We start from the raw sequence: 18,706 nt of genomic DNA, 5'->3' as shown, positions 1-18,706 counted from the left end.
TAATTGGGCAACTAAAAATACATAGAAAAAATTAGCCGGGCATGGTGGTGCATGCCTGTAGTCCCAGCTACTCGGGAGGCTGAGGCAGAAGGATCGCTTTAGCCCAGGAGTTTGAGGTTGCTGTGAGCTAGGCTGACGCCACGGCACTCACTCTAGCCTGGGCAAAAAGAGTGAGACTCTGTCTCAAAAAAAAAAAAAAAAGAAGAGTTCTGAGCGCTTTGTGGCTGGGTATCTCCTGAGAGCTGCCACTTGCCCCGCCCCTTTCCATAAGTCCAGCCCCCTCGAGGTGTCACCTCCCTGTTTTGAGTTGAACCTCTCTTCTTACGATAGCCAATGGCCGACCCCTGCTTAAGCCCCTCCTCCTGTGGTGGCCAATGCCCGCTCCCTACCTTGAGGAGCTTCTCTTGTGGTATCCAATGACCTGTATCCCTACGTTAAGCCCCTCCACCAGGAGGATGAGCTTATCGATGACCCGCCCCCTACGTTGATTGGCCTTCTTTTCTGTGGTATCCAGTGATCTGCCCCCACTTAAAGTCTCTCGTTGTGTGGCGGTCTATATCCCGCCCCTCTCAGCTAAGCCCCACCCCTTCGCTCCCTTAGCGCCTCTGTTTCTCTCCTCCCACCTTTTCCCTTTCACCTCCCATAACCTCCCATTAGGCCTCTGGGTCACACCCCTTCGTTCTGCCCGTTATCCAATCCCGTTAACTTGCTCCGCTCCATCCCCTCTTCTCATTGGCCGCCGGGCTTCTCTGTTCCCGCACGTGGGCCTGAGCGACGGAGCTGCCTGCCCGTGATGGCCGGAGGGCGGGACTTCCGGCGGCGCAAAGCCCAATAAACACAAGCCGGCCGGCTGCCCAAGCGGTCGCCCCCGCCCCTCGGCGTCCCGCTCCCGCCCCCGGCTTCGCCTCCCGCTGCCGCCGCCGCCGCCGCCGCCGCAGCCGCTATCGCCGCTGCCGCCGCTTCCCGCGGCCTGGGCCTCCCGCCGCCAGCATGCCACACGCCTTCAAGCCCGGGGACTTGGTGTTCGCCAAAATGAAGGGCTACCCGCACTGGCCAGCCCGGGTGAGGCCGCGCGGGGCGGGAGATGGGCCCGGCGGGGGGGTGGGGCAGTGGGGGCCCTCGGCCTGAGGGAGCCGCGCGCCGCGGGCCTGGGGGTGTGCGGGGCCTGAGGGCGGCGCCCTCCGGGCTCTCGTGGTGTCCGGGGCCTGAGGGAGGCGCGGGCCGGTGTCTGGGGATGTCGGGGGCGCGAGGAAGCTGCGCCGAGGTCTGGGAGTGTCTGGGTCCTGAGAGACCCTTGCTCCGGGGTCTGGGGGTGTCCCAGGCCTGAGGGACGCTCGCGCTGGAGGTCTGGGGGTGTTCCGGGCCTGAGAGACCCTCACCCCTGGGATTTGGGGATGTCCGGCTTGGGGGACCCTCACGCCAGGGTTCTAGGAGTCCAGGGCTTGGAGACCCTCGCCCCAGGGTCTGGGGGTCCCAGGCCTGAGAGGACACGGTTCAAGTGTGAGGGAGGTCGGTGGGTCTGAGGGGAACTTGGGATTTGAGGAGGGGGTGAAATCTGATTTGAGGGGGGCGCCCCAGGCCGAAGCACCCCACTGTGGGGCCCGGAGAAGCCCAGTGCAAGGCCGCCTGTGAGGGGCTTTAGGGATGAGGGGCGCAGTAGTGGAGAATGGTTGAGCGTCAAGGCCAAGGGATGCTGGGCCGTGAGCAAGCAGCTGAAGGAGGTCGGGCGTGGACGTGGGGCTGCGGCTGGGGGAAATGGGCTTGAGAATGGGGTCGGCATAAGGCTGGTTGGGGGACCCTGGGGACTGGTCCCTTGTGGGGAGGAGGCCAGGAGGAGGCTAAGAAGCTGGTTTCTGGGAGGTAGGGGTCTCCTCCCCAATGCGTGAAATGGAGACCAGTCCCGGGCCCAGGGGGTGGGAGTGCATATGAGCAAGGGGGCTGGGCCAGGGGAACCAGGTCGTCCAAAATGTCCAGGTCAGAAGGGCGTCCTAAGACTGGGAGTCCCAAGTGTGCAGAGAGCAGAGTTCCAGGCCCTGTTAGCGGAGGCCAGGTCTTAGAGCTGTCGCCCCAGGGCTGGGGCTGGTGGAATCTGCAGGGTAGCACTGGAGGAATTTGGGGCTGGGCACAGGGAAGGGGCAGTGAAGGGGGGAGGCTGAAGGGTGGGCTGGACCAGAACCAGCACAGGAGGTGTCTCCGGGTTGACTGGGCAGCCTGAGAGCAGGTGGCTGTTGGAGCCCAGAGCTGGTGCTGCCTCCAGGATGTCCGGGCCTTGGGATCAGGGCGGGTCCTGCATGAGGCAAGAAGAGAAGCAGGGCCCAGAGGGCACGCCTGCTGGTCCTCCGCGGGACCGCCGGGATGCTTCTGACGGGGAGAGGGATGCTTGGCCTGCAGGCCCGTGGCCGAGCCCAGGGGCCAAGGAGTTTGGAAAAGTAGAGGAAAAGTGAGCAAGAAGGAAGTGGCAGAGTGGGGCCGGGCAGATTCCGTCAGCCTCCCAGGAGCTGGAGAAGTGGATGGGGACGGGACGAGCTGGGACCAGAGGACCCACTCTAGCACATTTGCTCCCGCTTATCCTCTTGGGGGAGACCAGAGTGACGGAAGTTTACAGACACTTCCCTCCTTTGCCCAGTTCTCCTCTTCCCAGAGCACTAGGTTTTCCCTCCCCCGTCCCCCCTTCTCCAGCCCCTCTCCTAGTCCAGAACGTTTCCAGGCACCTGATTGGAAGTGAAGGGGCTGCTGGCCTCCTGTGGGGAGGTGACTGACAGCTGCCAGAGCCCATGGGCCTGCAGGGAGAGGGTGGGACTTCCTGGATGCTCAGGGCCGTCTCTTGTAGCCCACCCCCCACCCTCCGCATCCCTGGAGCTGCCAGCTGCACCCTCTGGGGGACCGCCTGCCGATCGCCTCTTTGCAGGAGGGGTCCCGTGGGAAGGTCCTGGGAGTCCATAGAGGCTGAGCTCGGCCCCACCCCCTGGTTGCTTCAGAGGGCCATATTTGGCTTTGCTTAGGTGAAGCACCTGCCTTGGGGCCAGCTCTCTACCTGGCGGGGAGAGAGGGCACTCTGGGTTGGGGACAGGTTTGCAGTGGAGGCTACGCAGAATGCAGATTCCTATTTGGAAGGGGATGCGTCTTCCTGGGTTGAAGGCTGCTCTCCTCTCAGCATGGTTTTCCCCAAGTAACTGGGCTGTTTCCTTGGTGATTTCCTGGGTCAGTGGGCAAAGCTTTCCCCCTGCCCCAAGCCACCCCTGACTGTCCCGCTGGCCTCTCTCTGCAGATCGATGATATTGCCGACGGTGCTGTGAAGCCCCCGCCCAACAAATACCCCATCTTCTTCTTTGGTACACACGAAACGTAAGTGTCCCCAGCTGGGGCTTGGCTTTCCCCTCTGGTGCCTCCTGGGGTGGCCCAGCTCACCTGGGACCGGCCCGTGGTTCCTTTCTCCAGAGCCTTCCTGGGACCCAAGGACCTGTTCCCCTACGACAAATGTAAAGATAAGTACGGGAAACCCAACAAGAGGAAAGGCTTCAATGAGGGCCTGTGGGAGATCCAGCACAACCCCCACGCCAGCTACAGCGCCCCTCCGGTGAGTGCCTCGTGGCAAACGAGTCGGGCAGGGCAGTTCCTCACCGTGGGGCTGGAGGCGGCCTTCTCCTGTCTCAGGAAAAGAAGAGGCCTCTAGGCCTGGGTCTCTCCCCTGAACACTGAGCACATTGGGGGCTGTCCTGGGCATTGCAGGGTGCTGAGCAGTGTTCCTGTTCTCCACCCACTCCACGCCAGGAGTCCCTCCACCCCCCGTTGTGTGGGGACAGAGGGTGCAGAATCACCCCTGGTGAGAACTATTGCTGTAGGATTAGCCTGAATTTATAACACTGTTGTTACAGATCTTATAAAACCTTTTGTTTTCTAACGAAAATACATTTTTTTCTTTTAATAGCTCCCCCATTACTGCCAGATTTTAGACTCGAGTGAAGAAGGTGGTAGTTTGTAGATGGGAGAGTTCTCAGTCAGGTGCAAAAAAGTGCCAGGAATCATAGAGATGACATCTCAGTGGCAAATTAGTGTCTGGAAATATTCAGGCAGAGGGAGAAATTTAGAAAAGTAGAAGTCAAATAGCTAGAGGGCCGTGGAAGGATAGGAGAGGGGGTGCCTGGCTCTTAGAATTTTCGGGTGATTTGGAATGTGAGAAGACGGGCTGGGGTTCTTTGCTTATTTTTTATTTCTTTCATGTCAGTTTCTTGCATGGAATCGCTCTGCTTTTCACCACTGCTTTGGAGGTTTATGTGGGAGTGTCGGGGGCAGGGGTGGCCTGGGCTTAGCAGGGTGGGCATGGAGCTGTTGGGAGGCCAAGGGAACTGGCCATAGTGGGGGAAAATTTGGCTGTTAATGAAGAAAAGGACGTCTGAGGTGGTCCAAGGGGAGGAAAGTGGAGCCAGCGAGGGTGGGATCCAGCCTTCAGCATTTGTGACTGGAGTCTGGAGTCGTTTTGTGGTGCCTGGGGAGAACGCAGGGTCTTGAGACGGTCTGGGTGTTCCTGTCTGTCTTAGTTCAGGCTGGTTGGTGCTCGCAGGCTTCCACTCATGCGTCCGTAGACATCTCTGTGTTCACACCTGCTACATGCCACGTGCCACACTAGGGGCCAGGAACACAAGATGAGTCAGGCATAGTGCTTGCCTTCTGGGAGCTCACAGTCGAGAATTCAGGATTCACTCAACAGATGTCTCTCGAGCGCTGAGGGTTTGCCAGCCCCTTATCAGGGGCCAGTGCCCATGGGCATTGCACATTGGTGGTATCTTTTATCACCTGTGACATGTCTAGGAGACAGAGGTTCCCCTGGTTTGGTACCTGCCACCTATCCCCAGGCTTTGCTTGTCCCCAGCAAATGGATCGGAAGGCCTATAAGGTCATTGAGTTTCATGAGATCCTTTTCTGGCCCCAGCTCAAGTTCTCTTTGGTTACGACCTAAGCCTGTTACCTCCTGGTGAATCATCAGACCATTTAATATTTATTGGACACCCATCGCTTGCTAGGTACCGCACAGGTGCCTGCCCTCGAGGAAAGGAAACTCAGAACAGTGCACCCTAGAAATACACGGGCGCTGTGCAGACCCCCTGAGTCGAGAAGTAGCTTTCTTGGTGCTTATTGCTGCTCTGTCTTTGGTTCTCTGGCCTGTCTGTGCTTCTAAGTGGATGTGTTTAAAATGCAGAGGCCCGGGTCATACCTCTGGAGACGTAGGTACAGTAGCCCAGGACTGAATCCTGGGAGCCTTGTGGTTTTTCTTCCCAAGCATTGTCTTGGATGCTTCTGATATAACTAGTACATAGGTTTTTAGAAGCACAGCTTTTTTTTTTTTTTTTTTCTTTGGCTGGGGGGAGGGCAGGGTCTCGTTCTGTCACTGGGCTGGAGTGCAGTGGTGCCATCATACCTCACTGCAGCCTCCAACTCCTGGGCTCTAGTGATCCTCCCGCCTCAGCCTCCTGAGTAGCTGGGACTACAGGTGTACCACCACCACGCCTGGCTAATTTCTTTGTTTTTTGTAGAGATGAGGTCCGGCTATGTTGCCCAGGCTGGTCTTGAGCTCCTGGCCTCAGTGATCCTGGTTGGGATGAGCTGGGGACAGGGCCTTGGAGGAGGGGGCCTGGGGAAGAACCCTTGCACAAGGGAACCTGGGCTAGGAGCCCTGCCGTGTGGGTAGGTGGCCCTGGGCTCACGTCCTGGCTCTACTCCTTACTTGCTGTTGGGGATCAACATCCTCTCTGAGCTCAGTTTCCTCGTGTGAAACAGAGGACCGTGACGCCCCTACCCTCTCACAGGGCTGCTGGGACAATCAGTGAGAAAATGCACGTCACGCCCCCTGCACAGAGGCCTGAGTCAGTGCTCAGTGGATGTGGAGTTGGTAGTCTGCAAGGCTGGGTTTGACTGTCCCCTTTCCAATTTAGTCACCCTCCAGGCCCAGACCCACCAAGACGGTGGGAGAACCGAGCCACGCATCCCACTCCCTGCTCCGTTGGGTCCAGAGATGGTTGGAAGTTGGCCGGCTTCAGCCTTTTATTTCTGGGTACTTCTCTGTGCCGCCAGCCTTCAGGTCCTGCAGGTGGCTGGTGCGGTTTCCCCAAACCTCTGCTGGAGGGCAGTTCAGTCTCCTCCCTGCGGGCTTCCCCGGGAGAGCCAGAGTCCGGGCTTTATCTACAAGCACATCGTAGGGCGAGTCATTCATCTTCCCAGAGACTCAGTTTCCCCATTTGTGCAATGCACATGTTCTTCCTAACCGCCTACCAGGGCTGTGGAGGCAGGAATCTGCTCACAGGTGGTCGAGAGTGAGGGGAGACGTTTCATGAGGGGTAGCTGTGACCAGGGACCTCGGCCTCGAGGCCAAGGCAGGTCTGCACTTGCAGCCCGGCTCTGCAGGTACCTGCTGTGTGACCCTGAGCTGTCACTTAGCCTCTCTCGGCGTTTTGGGGCTCTTCTGGAAAATGAGGGTGATAATTCCTACCCTTCCACAGAGAGCCATGATAAGCCCCTGTCACCTAACCAGTGGTAACTCTTAGGACTCTGGTACTGACCTGCGCCTCCTCCAGAAGACCCTCAGGCCAGCCATTCGGTCTCTTACCCTCTGAGCTGCTGTGCCACGACCCCCCACGAAAAATGGGGGGAGATATTAAATGTCTCCCTTCTCTGCTCACCAGCGTGCTCCAAAGGGAAACAAAAGGCTCCCGAGCCCCTGACCGCCCGGGGGGAAGGAGTGACGGAAATGTACCCTGCGAGCGTTTTATTCTCCCCTCACGTTTTAGGTTTGGGGCTTGACCTGCTTAGTATTATCCTTTTGAATCTTGTCCAAAATTATACTGACAGGGCCGGGTTGCCGTGCCTAAGGGCTGTTGGCCGTGGTGACACAGGGAGACAAAACACGCTCAGTGCTGAGCGACACCTGGTTCTCATTTTTCTCGTGTGCCGAGTGGGGCTTGTTAGCCCGAGTTCAAGTGTGAGACTAGGGTGGGCTCCCCCGCGCTCGGCGGGGGAGGAGCAGGGCCCGAGGGAGGACCTGGGTCTCCTTCTGGTCCTGGCGCCTCTGCTCCTGGGTGTTGGCCACACCCTGCCTGCGCCAGGCCTCCCTCCTCCCCTCTGGCTGCCCAGCCGCGGCCCCTGGCACAAGGCGGGCCTCTCTCCTCTGTCCACTCCTCCTTCCCAGTGTCAGGGTCCTCGCACTGCCCGAGAAGCCTCTTGCCTGTGCTCACTGCCTTCCCTCCCCCTCGCCGCTTTCTCAGCACGCGTGTCCCGCTGCCCTCGCTCACACCCCACCGTAATCACACCAGGAGAACGGCGGCTTGCTTTTTCCATGGTGGCTTTTTAAATATTGAAGTAAAATTCACATGACATAAAATTCACCATTTTAACCATTTTAAAGTATACCCTGCGGTGGCTTTTAGTACATCCACAACGTTGGGCGGTCAACACCACTACTTCCAGAACATTCCCATCACCTCACAGAGAAACCCATCAGCAGTCACCTCCGAGTCTCTCCCCCCTCTTTGCCCTGGCAGCCTCTGATCTGTTCTCTGTCCCTGTGGATCCACTTGTCCTGGACATTTCATACAAATGTCATCACACCGTGTGGCCTCGTGCGTCTGGCGTCTGTCACTGCGCATCACGCCTTCTAGGTCCATCGGTGTTGGAGTTTGTGTCACAGCCCCCTTCCTCTTTACGGCTGAGTGACACTCTATTCTGTTTCTAGAGTCTCTGGCTTTTAAAAATCTCTATCTCCTTCTCTTTTCTTAAAAAATGGCAGTTGTTTAGAAAAGAAGCGACACGAAATGACTTGGTCAGATCTTATGCTCGGACGTGGCCGCGCCAGGTGCTGCTGAGCGCTTCTGTGTAGGAGCTGTGTGGTAACCGTGCGTTTACTTGTCTGTCCCCGCGTTAGACTGTGAGCTCCACGAGGGCGGGGACCGTGTCTTACTCATCTCCAGCCGCGGCGCCCAGCACAGGGCCGGGCATGCAGTAGGTGTTCCGTGATGTTCGCTAGATGGATGACTGACGGCTACACACAGCCGGGGCTCACACATTTCCTCCCACAAACGTGCGGCATCCAGAACGAGTTCGGAAGGAGACCCGAGCAAGCCCCGTGGCCTGGCTGGCCTCGTGCCATTTGCCTCATGGGTTTTCAGATCCTCGACAGCCCCCGCGTGATCCAGCCCCGGCAGCCTCGCCGTCCACTGCTTTGCCACCTCCACTGCTCTCTGTGCCCCAGCCGTACCAGCCTCTTCCGGGTCCAGAGGGGACCTTCATTCAATGCCCTTCCTGGTCTCTGGAATGTGCCCAGCCCCTATCCCTTTGCATGCTTGGGACGACTCCTCCACTGAAATGTCACGGCCTTGGAGGGGCCTCCCTGACCACCCAGGCAAAATATGACAGTCCCACCTCTCATGATCCTCACAGCCACACACCCAGATCTTCCTCCTGCTTGTCACCGCGATTGGGAATTGCGTTTATCTGTTTGAATGGTGGTGATCGATCTCCCCCACTAGGTCGCCAGCTCCCAGGGGCAGGGGACCATGCCCTGGTCACTTCTGTGTACTCCGTTCCCCGCAGCCCAGTTCCTGACACACAGCACCGCTCAGCAGCCCTCGGTTGAGTGCGTGAAGGAACCCGGTCACATGGCTGGCACGGGACAATCGTCCTATAAGCGTTTGCTATTTTTGTGGCTGCCACTGCCCGCGCGGGCATTTTGAGTGTAGCGGAACTAGCGATGCCAGAAAGGTAGAAGCCTGGTGGTCTCGGCCTAGGTCGGCTTCCACCTCGTGATACAAGAATGTTCAAAAAATAAAAAAGAGGTAACTTGACCTTGCCGTAGTCAGGGCACCGGCCCCAGTGCTTCGCTGCCAGCTCGGTTTCATCCTCACTGCAACCTTCTGTGACCCAAACCGTGCCATCCCCATCGCTGGGGCGGGGACACTGAGGCACAGAGAGGCTGGAGTCACTTGCCCAAGGTTTAACCCTGCAGCCCAAGGCCCGACCCTGGCGCCCACCACACACGTCTCCCTCACTCTCCCGTCTTGGTTCGGACGTTCTGTGCCTCAGTTGCCACATTTGTAAATCGAGGAGACTGGACGCTGACATTTGAGATCCCGCTGGTGGGTGCTGTCCTCCGGGTTGCTGTCCTGGTTGGGAAACCCGCCCCAGACTGGCGGTGACACGCGGTCTCTGCCCCCCACCCCTCCAGCCGGTGAGTTCCTCCGACAGCGAGGCCCCCGAGGCCGACCCTGCAGTTGGGAGCGACGCTGACGAGGGCGACGAGGACCGAGGGGTCATGGCCGTCACAGCCGCCAGTGACAGGATGGAGAGCGACTCGGACTCGGACAAGAGCAGTGACAACAGTGGCCTGAAAAGGAAGACCTCGGCGCTGAAGGTGGGGTAGGGCGGGCCCTGACGTCTCACCCCCAGCTGCTCTCCCTCCTGCCTTTCTTTTGTTTCTTAGCTTTTTTTTTCAGTACATGTCTGGAAAATTTGGGGTGTCCATATACCATGTCAGTCACCTTGCCAGAGCATGCAACTGAATGGTTTTCAGTTTATTCGCAGAATTGTCACCTGTCACCTCTAATTCCAGAACATTGTATCATCCCAAAAAGAAACCCTGTCCCCATCAGCAGTCACTCCCCACTTTCTCACCTTCCCAAACTGAAGCTCTGTCCCCACGAAACACTCACTCCCCACCCCCTCCACAGCCCCTGGCACCCACCATCCTACTTCCTGTCTCTGTGGATCTGATGACTCTAGGGACCTCCTGTGTGATTGTCCCTTTGTGACTGGCTTATTTCACTAAGGATAACACCCTCAGGGTTCAAGATCCCTGGCTTTTATCAGATTCTCACAGAGGTCCTTGATGCCCCAGGAAGGTTCTAGAACTTGAGCTTTACCCAGGCTGCTGGTGGTCAGGTGTGGGGCTTCCTGCCGAGAGCATGGCTCTCCTAGTCGCTGACACGTCCGGGTGGCTCCCCTTGCAGATGTCAGTCTCGAAACGAGCTCGAAAGGCGTCCAGTGACCTGGATCAAGCCAGCGTGTCCCCATCCGAAGAGGAGAACTCAGAAAGCTCGTCTGAGTCAGAGAAAACCAGTGACCAGGTGGGTGGGAGGTGACTGCGGGAGGGCGGGAGAAGGTGGGTGCACGGGTAGAGCCCGGTGAGGTGGCCTGCGCCCCCGTTCAGTGCACTCTCCCCACCCAGGACTTCACCCCCGAGAAGAAAGCGGTGGTCCGGGCGCCACGGCGGGGCCCCCTGGGAGGACGGAAGAAAAAGGTAGAGCATGTTTTGTGCCTTCTGTTCCCCATGCTCGCTCATTAGCGCTGTCCATGGGGCGGAGTTGGGTCCTTCGTGGAGGGGGTTAGGGCATGGGCCACGGAGACCCACGGTTCTGACCCGAGTGCAGAGCCCGAGCTGCTCTGCTCCCGAGGGGGGCCCACAGTCTGGCTTAGAAAATGGGTTTCTGGATTGTTGGCACCGGAAGAGAGTGAAGCAGCCTTGAGGGCCCTGTGTGTGAGAGTATTGTGTGTGCATGTGTACGATTATCGTGTGTGTATTCTGTTAATGTGCAGATGGTCGGTTACACCTGTGCATGTATGAATGCATGTTGTATGTCTGTGCACTAGTGTGTGCGTGCATTTGTGTCTATGCGTATGTGTGTGGTGTGTGTCTGGGTATGTGGGTTCTGTGTTTGTTGTGTGCATGTGTTTGCATGTGTGTGTCTGTGTGCCTGTGGTGTGTGTGTGCCTGTGTGTGTGCCTGTGTCCGTGTGTGCCCGTGTGCCCATGTGTGCAGTGTGTGCCTACGTGTGCGGTCGTGGGCTAGGGCGCTGTGGGCCGTGAAGACGGCAGAGGAGAGCAGCATGTCTCGTTTGCCCCCACATAAGGTTTTGCACAAAGTAAAGATCTTGCCACTGGGAACTCTGGCGCTCCAGTGTGCCCCCCACTTCACCGCCGGGGGCGTGAAGCCCCCTGACAGAGCTGAGGCCCGAGTTACCCCAGCGGCCTGTGATTCCTGGTTTTCATGTGGGTGCAGGCGGGTTTGCAGCAGGTCACGAGGGAGGGTTTAGTGTGAGGAGCCTGCGGACTGGGGGGTGCAGGGGACGGACCTGGCCTCCCCTCGTCCCGCGTGGCGCACTCTCCACGCTGGCCTCCTAACTCCTGCCTGTCCCTGCTGCTCCTCAGAAGGCACCCTCGGCCTCCGACTCAGACTCCAAAGCAGATTCCGACAGGGCCAAGGCTGAGCCCGTGGCTGTGGGGAGGTCAGCATCCTCCTCTTCTTCTTCCTCTTCCTCCTCCTCTTCCGACTCGGATGTGTCTGTCAAGAAGCCTCCACGGGGCAGGAAGCCAGGTAGGGCCTGCCCGGCGCCCATGGCCCGCGCTCTTGCACCCATGGCCCTCTCGGCCTGGCCTGTGCTGGGGGCTCCCGGGGTGGTCCCTGTCTGCTCAGAGCCCCCCTGGGAGAGACAATGCTGAGACGGTCACCCCCTTCCTTTCCCCATAGCTGAGAAGCCTCCCCCAAAGCCCCGAGGCCGGAAACCGAAACCTGAACGGCCCCCGTCCAGCTCCAGCAGCGACAGGTGGGTGTTGGGGTCACCTCTAGGGGGTGGGGTTGTCCATCAGCCGAGGCCACAGGCGCGGGGCCCTGGTGTCCACCGGAACAGGAGCCCCAACCACCCTCCCGCCCGCAGCGACAGCGAGGAGGTGGACCGCATCAGCGAATGGAAGCGGAGGGATGAGGCGCGACGGCGGGAGCTGGAGGCCCGGCGGCGGCGCGAGCAGGAGGAGGAGCTGCGGCGGCTGCGGGAGCAGGAGAAGGAGGAGAAGGAGCGGCGGCGTGAGCGGGCCGAGCGCGAGGAGGCCGAGCGCGGGGCCAGCGGTGGCAGCAGCGGCGAGGAGCTCCGGGAGGATGAGGAGCCCGTGAAGAAGCGTGGCCGCAAGGGCCGCGGCCGGGGCCCCCGGTCCTCCTCCGACTCGGAGCCCGAGGCCGAGCTGGAGAGAGAGGTGCGGCCCTGCCTGGAGCCCTCCCCTGCCTCGCCTGGCTGTGGCTGCAGCCAGCCGTCCCTGCCTTCACCTACACATTTTTTTTTTTTTTTGAGACAGAGTATCGCTTTGTTGCCGGGGCTAGAGTGAGTGCCGTGGCGTCAGTCTAGCTCACAGCAACCTCAAACTCCTGGGCTCAAGCAATCCTTCTGCCTCAGCCTCCCGAGTAGCTGGGACTACAGGCATGTGCCACCATGCCCGGCTAATTTTTTCTCTCTATATATATATTTTTAGTTGTCCAGATAATTTCTTTCTATTTTTAGTGGAGACGGGGTCTTGCTCTTGCTCAGGCTGGTCTCGAACTCCTGACCTTGAGCGATCCGCCCCACCTTGGCCTCCCAGAGTGCTAGGATTACAGGTGTGAGCCACCGCGCCTGGCCCACCCACACATTTTTTGAGCAGCTACTGGGTATAGCGCACCATCTCGGGTGCTGGGGATAGAGCAGTGGGAGCGCAGAAGCCCAGAAACCCCTGCCCTGGAGGGGCTGACGTCAGAGGGAGGGAGGGAAGTGGACAGGGCATGATGTGACCGTTGTGTGTGGTGTTTCCCGGAGTGTTCGGTGCCAAGGAGAAGAATAAAGTGGGTGCGTGTATGAGGGTAGATCCCAGAGACATCAGTAGACCCCAAAGGATAGAGTTCAGATTTAAGTAAGGATCCCAATGAAGGGAGAGGGGATCTGTGAAAGTATCTGGGGGGAGGTGTTCTAGGCAGAGGCACAGCGTGTGCAAAGGCCCTGTGGCAGGACCGTGCCTGGCATGTTGGAGGCACAGCAAGGAGGCCCGTGTGGCTGGAGCAGAGTGAGGAGCGGGGGAGAGGGAAGAGGAGAGGGCAGGGAGGGGACGGGGCAGATCGTGCAGGGCCTGGTCGGATTTGACTCGAGGGAGGTGGGACCCATGGAGGGCTGTGGACAGAAGAGGGACCGGCCTTGACTCAGGTGCTCACAGGTACCCTCTGGCCACTGAGGGAGCAGGTGAGGCAGGTGGTGACTGTCACGCCTGCTCTGTACACGTGTGCTATGGGCCCTGTTGAGCTCCCCACCTGTGGCACTGGCTGTCTGGCCGGAATCCATAGAGTCTGACCTTCTAGACCGAGGCCCAGAGACCCCATGCGATGGTGACCCCTGGGCCAGGCCTGCTTGCTTTGGGGGAACAGGAAAAACGCCCTCTTCTCTTCCTGTCACTGAAGGAGATGGCACTCTGGTACAGAAACTGTCCCAACCTGGACCTAGAGCTGCTGGCGGCAGGGCAGTGGGGCTGTCCTCCACAGGTTGGAGCCTCGGCTCCAAGACTCCCAGGGTCCTCCGTCCCCTCCCACCCTGCCCCACAAAGTCTGCACAGAATGGAGGGACAGCAGAGTGTCTTGCTACGCATCAAGGTGGGTGGCTCAGGGGTCTGGGGCAAGCCCTGCTTCCCACCGCTCCAAACCCCCTTCTCTGGCCGCCGTAGGCAAAGAAATCATCCAGGAAGCTGCAGTCGCAAGGCTCAGAGCCCCTGAGGAAGTCTGGCCAGAAGGAGAAGAGAGGGCGGCCGGAGGAGAAGCCCCGAGCCAGGTGAGCCCCCTCTGTCTCCCCGTGTCCCAGGGCCCTCGGCTCCACACCCTCTCGGAGAGGCTTCTGGACTCGGTCTCAGGGGCAGATCCCGTTGAAGTTTCCAGTTCTCGAGGCCTATCAGGTTGTGCGGGAATCATTGCTGCAGAACTGTCGTCCTCCCCTTAGAGCAGGGGTCTCACCAGGGTGATCCTACCCCCCGGGGACACTAGGCAATGTTTGGGGACACTCATGGTTGTCACAGCTGGGGAAGGAGATGCTTGGGGCTTGGAGTGGGTGGAGGCATGGACGCTGCTCAGCTCCCTGCGGTGCCTAGGACGGCCTCTCCGCAGAGAACGCTCTGGGCCCGAGTGTCAGCAGTGCCGAGGCTGAGAAACTGTGCCCCCACCCTGTGGTTTTAATTCTGAGACCCTCTAAGATGAGGAGACAGAGCCACCTCCAGGCCCACCTTGTAAGTGGGATTCCAGCCGTCAGCGCACAAAGCTGCCCAGTGGGAACTGGGCCGTGCGGCACGGCGGCCAGCGTGGAGTGGCACGCGGGACTGCGCCTCCGCGTCGCTCCGTTCACGAACGTCAGCCTCGATGCCTTTTCATAACTCACTTGGTTGTACACAACCAGCCCTTTGCCACGCGTAAAAGAAAATAGTTCTGGGATTCTGTGTTTGTGTATAAGAGCTAGAGGACAGGCCTACGTCCTTGGCCTCTGCCCTGGGCTTGGGTTGTGCCGGGACCTTGACCCGCCCCTCCTCCTAGGGTCTCCCCTACTGCAGCAGCTGCAGGCCCCGGCCCCTTGGCGGGAGGGCGGTGGCTAGGGCGGGGGCCAGGAGGACGCTGGTCGGGCCCTTCTGAGGGAGCGCCTCTCCGCAGGCCCCTGAAGTTGGAGCGAACCCGGAAGCGGTCGGAAGGGTTCTCGGGGGACAGGAAGGTGGAGAAGAAGAAAGGTGAGGTCCTGGCTGCTCCGGCCCCTCTCTCCCTGTGATTGCAGAAGGGAGGAGGGGAGGGCCGTGATTGGGCTGTTCCGTCCCTAGAGGGTGTGTGGGAAGGTCCTCGGCCAGCTCTGGGCAGGGGCTGAGCTGCACCCAGCACGTGTACAGACCGGAGGCCCTGACCACTCCTCTAGAGGGTCTTAAGCCACTGGCCCGCAGCCAGCAGGTACTTGGGGCCTCCACGGCCCTGCTCAGGCCTGGCGTCACTCTCTGTCTTCTGGCCCCAGAACCTTCTGTGGAGGAGAAGCTTCAGAAGCTGCACAGTGAGATCAAGTTCGCCCTGAAGGTCGACAACCCGGTGAGAGTCCTCGGGACCCAGGGGTCCCAGCGCAGCCGCTCCCTTGAGCCAAGCAGTCCGCTTTGCCACCTCCCATCCAGGGCTCCCTTAGAGGCCTCGGGAAATTGAGGCAAATCCAGGGTCCCACAGGTGGGTGGGGTGGGGGTCCCAGTTCCTTTCGCTTGTAAGCAGGTGACAGGAGTCTCCTGTCCTGAGGTGCAGTCTCGGCTCCCCAGCAGGTGGCGCCATGGTGGGTCCCAGCTCCCCAACCCCCAGAGTCTGCCTGTTCCTGGATTCCCCACTGGCCGGGCGGGGAGGTGGCGCCATCCTCCAGAGTCAGCCCTCCCCATGGGAGAGCCCAGGGTGTCCTCCTCCTCCCCAGCAGCGCCTCTGGGACCCCTTGGCCAGGCTGTCCCTTCTCATTCCCACCCCACCCTGCAGGACATAAAGAGGTGTCTGAACGCGCTAGAGGAGCTGGGCACCTTGCAAGTGACCTCTCAGATTCTGCAGAAGAACACAGACGTGGTGGCCACGCTGAAGAAGGTATGGCGGGATCGCAGAGGCGGAAGGTGCTGGTGGCAGCTGGGGCGAGGCTGGCAGCAGGTGTCTGCCTGGGCGCCTGGGTTCCTGGCGGAGTGGCCCTCGGTCATTGAGGAGGCAGCGGGCTGACAGGCAGAAGTGCCAGGCCTACGGAGCTGCCCTCCCGGGAGGCATGGCTGGGAGGGGTGGCCTCGCCGGGGGTGGGGACTCAGGGTTGGGGGTAAGGCCGCTGCACGCGCTGAGTCGGGCTGCTCCATGGCCAGATTCGCCGGTACAAAGCCAACAAGGACGTGATGGAGAAGGCGGCCGAAGTCTACACTCGGCTCAAGTCCCGGGTCCTGGGGCCCAAGGTTGAGGCAGTGCAGAAAGCAAACAAGACCGGACCGGAGAAAGAGAAGACCGAAGCCGAGAAGGCCGAGGAAAAGCTGGCCGGGGAGGAGCCCCCCAAGGGCAATGTGGAGGACGAGCCGAGCACTGGTGAGAGGGGAGGCGGGCGGCTGGGCCCCTGAGCCTCCGTGGCCTCAGCTGCAGAGGCAGGTGCTGGGCGGCCCCTTCTGGGAGGGGGCGCAGCTCTGCTGTCTTCCCCCAACCTGGGAGTGGCGGGTCCCCGCTGCGGCCTCTGCGCAGACCCAGCTCCATCCCCGGGGCAGCCAGTGAGGGGTGTTTGGGCTCCTCCGTGTGCCAGATAGTCAGGGCGCAGGTGACCTGGGCTGCACGCTTGCGGGGCTGACAGGGCCGACTCACGGCACGCGCGCACCCACACCGCTCGTGGGCTCCGCACAGCCGTGGGAGCTGTGCACGTGGTGGGGTTGGGAGTGGGAACGCCCCAGGAGGCGGCTGATGGAGGTGTAGGGGATGAAGCCCTTGGGGGCATGAACCTGCTGGTCCACAGGTGGGCTGAGAGGAGACAGAAGGTGTGCCCGGCAGGGACAGTGGCCCAGGGGACTCTGGGGTCAGGCAATCTGACCATAGATGCTCCGAACAGCCCTTGGGCGACCGAGCCCTCCCAGCGAGGCTGGGAAACAGGATCACTGCGTTTGGGCAGGCGCAGGGGTTGAGGAGCACGGGGACCCACCAGCCACGGTGCCCAGCGTGACTCCCATCCAGGATCCTGGAGGGCCGAGGGTCCTTCAGGCCCCTGCCCCAAGTTGGCTTGCTCTCGGCCGGGAGGGTAGGGGGTCCCCGACTGCAGCCCAGCAGTGTCCCGTGACCCGCCTGTCCCACGCAGATCTCTCAGCCCCGGTGAATGGCGAGGCCACGTCCCAGAAGGGGGAGAGCCTGGAGGACAAGGAGCTGGAGGAAGGCCAGGACTCGGAGGAGGGACTGAGGGGCGGCTCCTCTGAAGACCTGCACAACGAGTGAGTGTCACCAGGCCAGGGTAGCCCGTGTCTGTGAGCTGTTCATACCGGGCCCTGCCCATGCTGGGACGGGTCCCAGGGACATCACCCCCCACCTTTGCATGGGCCCCCAGGATCCAGCTGGCCGGCACTTCCTCCCAGTGGCCCCCGCTAAGGTGGCTCCGGGGCTTTGAACCTCTTGGACAGGTGGCTTCTTGCCGACCCTCCAGAGTGGCCCAGGCAGGCACCGTGAACAAGCCCCACCCTGTGATGGTGGCCAATGCTGAGAACCCCAGGCTGGTGTCTGGTGGCCGAATTCAGCCCTCATTTATCGAGCAGCCGCCCTGTACCGGGCCCGGCTGGCGCTGAGCTTGGTCTCTCGGGTCGTTTGCAGCCTCTCTGGTGGGGGAGGAGGGGCAGGTGGGAAGGTGTCACCCCGGGGAATGGCGGGTGCCAGGCATGGGGCAGAACTCCCCCCGGGTCCCTTCCCCATCCTCATCACCCCAGAGGCAGGGAGGGGGCTGGAGGGCGCTCACGCCACCTTTGCTGTGTTCCCATCAGCAGCCTGCGGGAGGGCCCCGACCTGGACAGGCCTGGGAGTGACCAGCAGGAGTGCGAGCGGGCGCAGGTGGACTCGGAGTCCCCGGACGAGGAGAGCTGAGCGCAGGCCGCCGAGCCGGCCCCACCCCGCGCTCAGCCCACAGTAGACGCCCGTAGGCCGCCCCGTGTCCTTCCCCAGCCTCCCAGGCGAGCAGAGAACTTTTGGGGAGACGCTGTGCTGTTTGTTTGTATTTGTCCCCTTGGGTTTTTTTTCTGCCTAATTTCTGTGATTTCAAACCGACATGAAATGACTATAAAGGGTTTTTTAATGAAAAAAGAAATCACTTTTATTGGCTTGGTTTTCTAGCGGTGCCAGTGCAGCTGGGGCTGGAGCTGGGAGCCGTTTGCAGCTGTCACAGGGCCCGTCTGGGGACAAAGGGTTCAGCCTTTGGGCCACTCTGAGCTCCAGACCCAGCCCAGGGCAGATTGTGAAGGAGAAGGGCGGGAGTGAGCCTTTTCTAGAAGGAACGAGGGAGAAATAAAAACGTCCAGACTTCGCAGCTCAACCAGAGGCCGTGGTGTGACCCTTCCCACGTGTGGCAACCAGTGCCCCGCCAGGGCAAGCAGGAACAGACGCCGGGAAGGACAGAGGTGCGACTGGGCCAGGAGGGTGGGGACTGTGCCTTCCCTCGAAGCCCCCACCTCACTCCCTGACTCGGCTGTTGTCCCTCCTGCCCAGGCTGCAGGTGGCTCTGGGCACCCAGGCAGGCTCAGGGCATTCTGGCCGGGGACGCTGTGAGTTGTCCATTGTCCTCAACGTTCAGGGGCCGTGAGGGAGGCCCCGACTCATCCAGCTGCATGGCAGCTCGCTGTGTGCCTTGGGCAGGGGGCCCACCCACTCGGGGCTTCTCTTTCCTTGTCTGTGTAAGGGGGTTGACCCCAGCCTCACAGGACCGTCGTGTGGGTTCACTCGGGGGACGTGGGCACGGCTCCTAGCGAGGTGCCCAGCACACAGTGCTTGCGCGTTCAAGGCCCCCAGCCCGGGATGGCTGAGTTCCCTCCAGCCCAGCCGGGAGTCGGGCCATGGTGTGGTGGGAAGGGGCGTCCTGAGCCCTGCCCCGTGTGTCGTGTGGATGGACGTGAGCCCAAGCCACCGGGCCTGTTTTCTGCAGTTGGCGCTGTGTCTATTGTGGTCTCTGGGGACTGTGTGTGACTGTGGAGAGCGCGGGGGAGGAGGGGGCTGCCCTGGGCTCCAGCTGCGAGTGCACATAGCACGGGGGCAGGTCTGGTCAGGTGCCCTGCGGGGAAGCCATTTGTTCATGTTCTTTAGCGGCAGCCTCTGGGCCCAGCCTCCTGAGGGGCCACGGAGCCTGGGTGTGTGCTCTGGTGGTGGCACTGCGGTAAGTGGCTGGAGGCAGGAAGCAGCTAGTTT

The 18,706-nt window shown here is 60.7% G+C and overlaps 1 protein-coding gene across 2 annotated transcripts; it reads left to right on the top strand.

Moving 5' to 3' along the window:
* The first annotated feature begins 849 nt into the window (after nucleotides 1-849).
* On the top strand, nucleotides 850-17,624 carry LOC105811934 (hepatoma-derived growth factor-related protein 2). 2 transcript variants are annotated; one of them, XM_012646232.1, is made up of 16 exons: nucleotides 850-1,062; nucleotides 3,269-3,345; nucleotides 3,439-3,577; nucleotides 9,212-9,397; nucleotides 9,993-10,109; nucleotides 10,211-10,282; nucleotides 11,191-11,356; nucleotides 11,510-11,585; nucleotides 11,697-12,009; nucleotides 13,495-13,598; nucleotides 14,462-14,535; nucleotides 14,808-14,878; nucleotides 15,299-15,400; nucleotides 15,661-15,874; nucleotides 16,626-16,755; nucleotides 17,296-17,624. In XM_012646232.1, the coding sequence occupies exons 1-16, from the start codon at nucleotides 991-993 to the stop codon at nucleotides 17,393-17,395; spliced, it is 2,013 nt and encodes a 670-aa protein (XP_012501686.1). In that variant the 5' UTR covers nucleotides 850-990; the 3' UTR covers nucleotides 17,396-17,624. The 2 variants fall into 2 exon arrangements, with proteins under 2 accessions (XP_012501686.1, XP_012501687.1); XM_012646233.1 differs by having other exon boundaries at nucleotides 894-1,062; nucleotides 17,299-17,605.
* Nucleotides 17,625-18,706: the final 1,082 nt, after the last annotated feature.

This window comes from Propithecus coquereli, unplaced genomic scaffold, assembly GCF_000956105.1.
Source record: "Propithecus coquereli isolate 6110/MARCELLA unplaced genomic scaffold, Pcoq_1.0 Scaffold241, whole genome shotgun sequence".
Taxonomy (NCBI): Eukaryota; Metazoa; Chordata; class Mammalia; order Primates; family Indriidae; genus Propithecus; species Propithecus coquereli.
The sequence above is the reverse complement of the archived record's forward strand: the minus strand, read 5'-3'. Positions and strand labels throughout refer to the sequence as shown.

What these genes read in the sequence shown, in the direction of transcription:
- LOC105811934 (XM_012646232.1), top strand. Translation starts at nt 991, where the DNA reads ATGCCACACGCCTTCAAGCCCGGGGACTTGGTGTTCGCCAAAATGAAG. An exon ending in TCCACGGGGCAGGAAGCCAG is followed by an intron (nt 11,357 to 11,509) that starts GTAGGGCCTGCC and finishes CTTTCCCCATAG; the next exon opens with CTGAGAAGCCTCCCCCAAAG. An exon ending in TCTGAAGACCTGCACAACGA is followed by an intron (nt 16,756 to 17,295) that starts GTGAGTGTCACC and finishes TGTTCCCATCAG; the next exon opens with CAGCCTGCGGGAGGGCCCCG.